The sequence below is a fragment of the Melanaphis sacchari genome, unplaced genomic scaffold (assembly GCF_002803265.2).
Source record: "Melanaphis sacchari strain LSU unplaced genomic scaffold, SCAv2.0 Contig49_pilon_pilon, whole genome shotgun sequence".
Lineage (NCBI taxonomy): Eukaryota > Metazoa > Arthropoda > Insecta > Hemiptera > Aphididae > Melanaphis > Melanaphis sacchari.
This window is the reverse complement of record NW_020271334.1, coordinates 1,278,772-1,288,425: the sequence shown is the minus strand read 5'-3', so window position 1 is coordinate 1,288,425 and position 9,654 is coordinate 1,278,772. Positions and strand designations below refer to the sequence as shown.

The following is a 9,654-nucleotide window of genomic DNA, read 5'->3' as shown; positions in this document are numbered from 1 at the left end:
CGGCGGTCGAGCTGGCGGCGACGGCGGCGGCGGCGGCTCATACGGCGGCGGTGGCGACTGATACGGCGGCGGCGACGGCGGCTGATACGACGGCGGCGGCTGATGCGGTGGCGGCGGCGGCTGCGGTGGCCGTGACCGGACCGGTCTACCCGCTGGACCAGAGCGCGTTTGACCGTACTGCGACCTCGGCAGCGGAAGATCGGCGGCGTCTCGCAGCAGCGGCGTCATCGACGCGGACGACCAGTCGTATCTGTCCAGCAGCCGGTCGATAGGTCTGACCTTGGATTGCGGTACGGCCATGTCGAGTACGTCTACCACGTTGTTGTCGTTCTTCTTCTTCGTCTTGCAGTCGTCGGGACCTTTACCGATTTGGTCCGACTTGGCGATTTTGATTTTGACTTCCATCGCCATCCGCGCGAGCGAGCGAGCGTGAAAAAAAAATAATAACGTCGAACCGTGCCAATATATTATGTTATAGAAGTGTCGTAACGATTGCGTGCGACGACCGGTGACTTCGACAAATCCGCACGAGACCGTTTTAAAACCTACGAGAACGGGTTAGTTAAACGCAAAACGAATAGGCGATACTACTTGACAACAATTTGAAATTTATTATTATTTATCGGCGGCGATCGAGACGAGACGACGCGACGGTATACATAATATACATATTATGATATTATTGTGTTTCGTCCGTAGTATTGCCAAGCTCGTGTGTCGGTCGAAGCGAAACAATGATGATAATAATAATATTATAATGCACAACCGTTGCGCGGCGGAGCGTCTTCAGCTCTCTTCGCGCACAACGGAAATGTTTCCAAATGTCAGTCTTAAGCCAACAAACGTATATTATAAATGTTATCGCGATAATTAATGTGGCAATTATTTTATCACGGAGAAATAATGAAAATCGATATTTTTTTTTTTTCTTGTACAGTTTAAGTTTCGTTTCCGTTGTAGATAACTTCTGAGAAGAGATAACTATTTTGATAATTCATTAGTTTGACAGCAGATTATCAATATAATATTTTATCTGGTACGAATTCAATACTGCTACAAAAGACGGTAACAAAAATTACATTAATTATTTGTCTTCGGTAATCAAAATCGCTAGTTATCATGGTTTTTTAAACTTATTCTTAATGTGTAACGAATTGAAATGTTATATTGCTGTTAATGGCTTGTTATTATAATGATCAATAATTGCAGAGTGCGCTAAACATTAGATACAACGAATAAGCCGGGATATTTAATTCAAATATAATATTATTGCCATGAAAAGGAAAAAAAAAACCAATAAATTAATAAAATATCATTGGTTTCAATTAATATCCTTCAATGTTGATTAAAAATAAATGTTATCACGATTAATAATGTACTAATGTAGTAATAATGAAGAAAGAATTAACATCTATTTGTCTAATGCGATTTTAGTTTACGTTTAAGACAGTTAGAACTCAGAAATGATTACCATTATGATAATAGTTTGACAGAATATTATTGTAATATAAAGTGGTACATTATAAATGGCACCGATACAATTATATTTTGTTTTTTAAAAATAAATTATCAAATGGTTTTTAAATTATAGAGGTATTTAATTTTTTTTTTAATACATAAACAGTAACAAATTAAGGAAATAGATTCATCAATCCATTAATTTAAAACATTATTTGCTAAAAAAAAAAAAAAATAACATGAAAATTACGATGAACATAGTGTAACTGATTACTTTATTTTTATACCCGACTAAAAATATCAAAATTATATTTCTTTTACTTGTTTTTCAAGTATTGCATCTTGAATTAATTTTAATAATAATGTACAAGATATTTATTGTTTTTTTATGTTTTTTAACATCATTTAATTGCAACCAAAATAAGTATCAATTCTTCATTTCTTCACTGTCGTAGAAATGGGAAATTTAAAATGGAAAAATCAAAAAATGCTGTGTTTTGGTATGTTGTTAAAAAAAAAAACAAATAAAGACTACTACAGAATTTCAGAGTTATCGACAAACAACTTAATCTTAAGTGTATGAAGGTCTATTATTAACCATTTAAAAAAAATAATCATTGGAAACCAATCATTATAATGGTCAGATAAATAATAATAATATACTTTCATGAGGGTTCACCCTTTCAAAGGATGTTTAAAAATATATATATAACATCAAAACAAAATATCCATAATTTATGTACATATTTACTATTCGGTGTTAGTTATTTATTTTTCAGTGATAATTAAATAATTAAACTTTATTAAAATATTTAACGATATATTATAATATGTAGCTAGCAATTTTCGATAAGCAACATACCAGGTAAGGTGTAGTACAATATACAAAACAAATATTCAAAAATTATTTCATGTAGTGATTAAGTAATACAATACGAGTTGTAGATTGCATTAGCAATAACTTATTATAATAAAATTACCATGTGTACATTTTCATATTCTATTGCCTATGTTGAGCCCCTTAAAATATTGATCACCATCGTCTAGATTAAACGTACCTATGTAAAAAATAAAAATTGCATTAAAAATAATAATCATAAAATTGAAATTGATATCACTTTAAATCATTCTAATTGTAATGTTATCATATAGATAGTTTTAAACTTAACGATTCAACTGAACATAAGTTTTTAAAGAATGTTAGAAAATATCAATATACATTTACACTAAAAAAAAAAAAAAAAAAATTGACATAATTAAAAACCATACATCAATTTTATTGAAGTTCAACATAAGCCTATCGCATAATATTTTCTATTTCCTCGTACTAATTTTACAAGAAAAAAAGCCTACAATATAGGTTATGGCCTTTGAGTAATGACTGACGAGTAACGGGTGGCAAATAGAAATAATAAATGTTGAAAGAAAGAAATACTGGCAAGTAAATTATTGAAAGACGCTCCGCAGAGGCCTCTTGGGAAATATTTTTCTTGTCGGAATTTGATAAGCGTTGCATCAATATTATTTAGTGAGCACTATAATAATTATTATATGGGACATACCGTGAACAAACGAGCAACGAGTACGGGAAATATTATAAATAGATTAAATACTCTGTGAAGACCGTCCACAGAACGACTCGCCAAACAATGACATTTATCCACCAATAATGTTTTTTTAGTATACAGTACACTCGAATACATAAAAAATATTAAACAGCTGATTGGGAATGATTGGTAATTATAGGTTTATTGGATTGCAGATATACCTAAACATTTTCTCGCTATGGATTTTTTTTTTTTTTTTTTACAGACAATAATAATTGTCTATATGAATCTATCATCTTTAAATTCGAAACTATTATGTACTCAAACAAAATTACATTCTAAAAATAGATTTCCATTGTATAACCGACACCAAAATAATACTCAAACTACACAACTGCTTACCTAATAAATTGTGTATAAATGTTACGGCGTGTTCTGAACAATAGTTTCAATAATTTCAGATTATGATGGCAATTTATTTGTTTAACTGCAGTACTTATCGGATTATTATGTCCAATGTGAACACTCTCGCAACAATGGCAAATCAATTTATCTGTGACAAATGCTGACTTATTATTACAGTCGATTATTTTGATTACGTAAATGCTACTATTATAATATGATCAGTGTTGCACAATGATATATAACTGAAAGATTATCTAGCTTAGTATGAAAGATAATTAGTTATAAGTTTTAATAATTATCTAAACAAATCTAATACCTAATGGATTATCACTAATAATTATTTAGTTAAAACATAATAATATTTTTATAATGAATTTATTACATCAACTTTTTTTTCATTATATAAACTTTAGAATTATTATCGAGTTAAAGTTTTAAAATACATTTTAATGTATTGATATAACAATTTACGCTTTTTATTTTAATTGTGAAAGTCGTTATTTTTATTATTATCTATGTATATTATTCAGCTGTAAACTTGAAGGTAATAAAAAAAAACTATTTTTGCACTTCGAGATATGTATGTGTGTAAAACTCATAAAATTATACTATTGTCAAATGATAACTATTATAAATTGTTAAATACAATTTTTTTTAGGATAACGTTATATAGTATGGAATTTTATTATTTATTTAAGTGTCTTAAATCTATAAATAATTTTAATCATATTAAAAATAATGACCAACTGCAAGTAGAAGTAGTTACTTCTAAATAATTAAGAAACCAATATATTAAAGAGCACAATGTTTAAATTGACAAGATCGCCTACTCATTTTTTTTTTTTACTGCCAACTTAAGTATCATTAAAAATTAAAAATACGAAAAAAAATATATTTACAGCAATAAAACTGTATAAAACGACAAGAAAACCAAAAATACTGTAGATAAAAAATGTTTATTGTTCATAATTTTTATTATGATCTACTGAACTTAAAATATAGTTATAGCAAATAACTATTATTCATCAATGTATTTTTTTAATACTTTTTCGTTTTAAATAAAATATTTAAACAGCAATGACATTGACAAAATGAAAACAAATCATTTCAACACAGAAATCGGAAGACACATAGAATTGATTCTATCATACATACTAATGTATACGCTGTTAGCCAAATTTAATTCCAAGTTAAATAACACGATTTCAATGCGGTAAACGGAACTGGGACACAATAAATACAATTTAACTTTTCATAACTATCAGGTAATAGTATGTAGAATATCAATAACATCGTATGTAATACATTAAATATATTTTTTATGGTTATTTTAGTCTTATAGCATATGCAGTTGTCAGTGATTTAGTCGAACTATTTTTATGCCACGAACACCATTTCGTGTATAAAATAACCATTTAAAAGGTTTATATGAACATATTTTTACTCGTATCCGTCAGCCATACACCATCTAACTGCTGTGCGTTTCCGGTGTCGCGGGCATTTTCCTTCTGGGTTTTGCCACAGCGCCAAATATCTGGTCACTTAAGGACTTATGACTGGTTTCAAATATTGTAACATTTGATTCAGCACGAGGGTCTTATTATCGTTTTTTTTTCCCCAATCATCCGTGCAGTCTACGTCGGCTGCATCTCGAGGCGATGTTATAATGTGCAGAGAACGGAAGGAACTAATTGATCCCGTTGTACGACTATTGAAATCGATAGCATTTTTCTTCATAATCACGGTAAATGATCAATAAACGATCCAACGTTAATTGTTCTTTTGTTGAATTCTATCGAAATATTGAAATACAAGACTTGCCAATGTCCGCCGACGATGGCCTTCTGTCCACATCTTTCTTAGTATTTTAACAATCATGTAAATGCTGATATCGTGCTCAACAGAAGCAGCAGCCAATGGGGGCTATGGTTAACGATGGCATTTTTTTTTTTGTTTGTTTTTTTGTTCTCATTATTATAAATTGTAATTGTTATTATTACATTAACCGTTTAATTTTTTTTCTTCGTACGTTCTCTTATTTTTTGTTTCTTGTCCATTTCATCTAAACGCCGTTTCCAATAACAACTCAACGGCATTTTCAACGTGTCGATGTTTATTTGATAATCGTGTGATTTTTACAAACTCCAGGAACGACAATTATAGAGTTTGAAACGTATAATAATGTCGTGAGGGTATATATAGTTAAGTTACGTCAGTAAACCACACAAACAAATTATTATTATCATGCTTCATAATATGTTTTGTTGTGTTGCTCAAAAAGTAGTGAAACCACTGCTGAAGTTCATAACTTTCAAATCATGTGTTTAACAAAATGTTATAAAAATACAGAATATTTATTTATCTAGAAAGGTAATTATTATGATAACACATTCATTCATCCAAGATAATTTATCAGATAACCTTTGTATTCAATCATCTATCGTAATATGTCTGTAGATAAGATAATAATATACATACATAGCGATTTATATTATCGATCTAAATAAATTATCTTACATGGATAATTTTACTTAATTATTATTATTATTATATGTAATAATATTATAATATATCCACTGGAGTTCGGTCGGTGGTGTGGGGGGAATCCAACGTCGTTGCATTACATCGTTTGTGTAATATCGTATGCAACCCGCAATAAGTAGTAAGACAATAAATCAAAATAAATTAAATCAAAAAAAAAAAAAAAAAAATGGGAAAACCGCGCGGGGTCCGTCGAAAACCGCAGCGCTTTTGACGGTGACTGTAATAATAATAATAAGGCATTAATGGTCGCGCATAGTGCTCTTTACCTACAAAATATATAAATTGATTTACCACCCGTTCCTTTGATGTGACCGGCGGCGCTCGGGGAACGACACAAACGCACAACGCGTATAATGGGACTTAATGGATTGTACCTATATACACCTCACGACGTTATAATATTATACGCATTTATATAATAATATATGTATAGATATTATAGACATCTACTAGTAATTTTCACCTTTGAACGGCGGCCGACGCGACACGTAGTCTTGCGCGACGGTCGAAGAATTACGATAATAGTAATAATAATATATAATAATTTAAATTAATAACAGGTATTTTACATTAATATTTGACTGTAAACGCGTGAAATATTATATATATTATTAGACATAACGTCGTGTAATTTTTTTTTTTCTCGAAAAAATGAGTTTTCTTTACTTTGTCTTCTTTTTTTAATACAATAATAATACGATACTACTTTTATCATCAGACAATAAATTACGATTCAAATTACGCGCACCGTCTTCTTCGTCGTCGTCGGGGCGGACGCGCCCAAAAAAAATATATTATTATGAGGGCCGTGGCTATGTGCGTTTCCTTTCAACGCGAACCGTATTTTTCTCGGCCGCGCGCCCGTCCCACCCCCTTGCGACTTTTTTAATTTCTCGCGATTTTTTTTATTATGTATTTCCAAAACGGTGGCGGAAGGCCGTTCAACACGTTTTTATTATTACATAGTTTAGCGCGGCTCCAGCATTTAATAATTAATTTAATACTTTGCCGCCGCCGTTGAAGACAAGACGCGTGCGGTAAACGGCCCGCCGAAATAATATATTATTATTATTTAGCGAGCGGGGAAAAAAATGCCACCGAAAACAAAACGGTGAAACGCGCGTGGTTATTAACGCGTAAGTTATATTATAATACACATAATGTTATATTATAATGTATATATAAATTAAGTATAGCGGTTTGCCGGCGGAGCCGTGGAGGAGTCGTCAGGAAATCTGTTTTTCGTTCATTCATCAGCCGTTTGTGTGCATGCATAGTGTATGAACGCGGGAAACAACGGCAAACAATACAACGACGACGGGCGCGAGGCGGTTTTAATGAAAAATTAACTTTTGAACTTTTGCACCAACGAAATGGGGTGATAAATAAATGCGGCGACGGTGTGTGCGATATAATACCGGAAGTGTGTGTGTGTGTGCATGTGTGTATGAAGGGTTGGGGAAAATGATTCTCAATAATAATAATATAGTATAAAACGGGCTTAAGAGATTATGGAACGAAAACAGCGAAAACCGCACACGAATCGTGCGTGGCATTTTCACAAACTTTTTTCAACTCATATATTATAAAATTTATAATTATATTAATTTTATTAATAGTTCAAATGACAGTATTTTATGCCAACACGCCGATTGTCGGACAATTTCAAAGTTTCTTCTCTAAGTCCAAGTAACAGCGTTTATCGCGCGTAAAGACCGGGGGGAGGGGGGCATAAACTATGATAATTAATATTATTATCATGTTCGGTAATATTTTTACTTTTATGAAACTAAAAAAAAAATTCTCTCGACTTCCAAACAAAATACCAATGTAATGGATGTAAAATTGTTTTTTAAGTAATCATAATACATATTATTATGCTTCTTTTGTACTTTTTAATATGAATTTTTGTTTCAACAAAATACGTAGGTACTAATATTCGTTATTCATTATATTATGAAATTTAGAGTTGTTAATTAGTTACTATGAAAATTAAAATTTTATTTTATAATTAATTAAGTAAACATAAAGTTCAATAAAAAAACACTTATTATATCTAGCTAAGTGTTTATTGTATTTGTTGAAACATTGAACTTTTACTTACCAACAGTATGTTGATTACTAGATAAGTAAAAGTACGGCAATTAACAATAAATCAAGACAATGTAATAAATTAAATACGCAATTTAATTTTAGCAAATTTTTTTTTTTTTATTATGCAACCTAACCTACATACATAAATATGTAATATACACATTATTATGAAAAGTTTAAAATATGCAATGAAAAAACTTTCTCGCGCATACCAGAACGCTCTTATTTTAAAATAGCATATTACATTGTACATCCGGTCGTAAATCAAAACAAGAAAACTAGTGCTAGAAATTCCTTTAAATTCTACAAATGTCTGAAGAGTATTTTCACATTGGCTATAAACCACGCGTATGACTACTGTTGTTCATCCTCGACTGCAGCCAGAAGAGACGGAATTACAAAACTGCGCTGCAGTGTTGTCTCAGTGTACTTTTTTGGTCTTTTCGTGTTGCGCTATAATTAGTTCGATTTATTATGTATATTCTGTAATAATATATTCGCTATACTATTATCCGACATCCGCGTTCCAATAGCGAAATGCCAAAATGTGTTATCGTACAAATTGTAAACGAATAGTTTAAAATTATGCGCTAGCTGTTAATGTAATATTACTCGCGTGATTTCGCTACAGATTTCACAATTAAATTTTTTTTTTTTTTTTAAACGGATAACATCACAAGTCACAAAATACTGTTATAGTATTCGCGGTTATTATTATCGTGGAGTATATAAATAATTCTATAGATATTATCTCCGAGAAAAATGTCTACGACGCTCGATTTAGATACAGAATTGGAATAACCACCATAATATAATCGTATAATGTTTCCATACATTATCATAATCTTGTATTTTATAGTAATAGCATAAATTATATAATATTGTGATCTATGTGGAAAAAAAGGGTCAGTCATGATATTATTATGATTTTGCATCCCACATGAACATATTATACAATTTTTGTCTCGCTAAAGGATTGTTTACACTCAACGACATTATGATGTCTACACACTCACATAATATTAGATGAATTAAATTGTTGTTATTTATAAGTTTATAACTTGAATCTTGCAAATTCAACGCAATGTGTTATGCGAACAGTTTATGTCAACGTGGGCGTGTATGCCATTACAAAACATATTAGGTGTTTATTTGTTAATATATCCTCGATAGATATTTTATTAGTTTCAATATTAAAATGTGTTTTTTATGTATTGTTCTAAAATATATTAATTATTGACTATACTAAATCAATTTATCACCAACATTGATAAATATAGAGAAATTAATGTTGAATAGAGAATATGATAAGTTTAAAATATGAATATATACACGATAATTCGAGAATGCTACATTTTTCTAATTGTTTTGTTATACAAGTAAATAATATACACATTATGTGGTGCAGCTAAAAAGTCAAACATTAGCCGACTTCAATCATTCCAATCTATAAACTTACGTTTATGTCATTACTGGCGCCCCATGGTTTATAAGCAATCAGTCTCTACATAACGACCTAAAAATTCAGTCACTTCCTGAACTGACCTCTCAATATTACAAAAAGTTCTACACAGCCACTATACTAATCACTAATCAGTAATCACCC

General features: G+C 30.9%; 1 protein-coding gene across 1 annotated transcript; it reads right to left on the bottom strand.

Annotated features, from left to right (window-relative positions):
- Nucleotides 1–51: 51 nt before the first annotated feature.
- LOC112598663 (early nodulin-75-like) lies at nucleotides 52–793 on the bottom strand (the record flags this gene model as incomplete). Its single annotated transcript, XM_025345192.1, has 1 exon — nucleotides 52–793. A coding segment is annotated over exon 1 (360 nt), but the record flags the coding sequence as incomplete, so codon positions are not given.
- Between the last annotated feature and the right edge of the window lie 8,861 nt (nucleotides 794–9,654).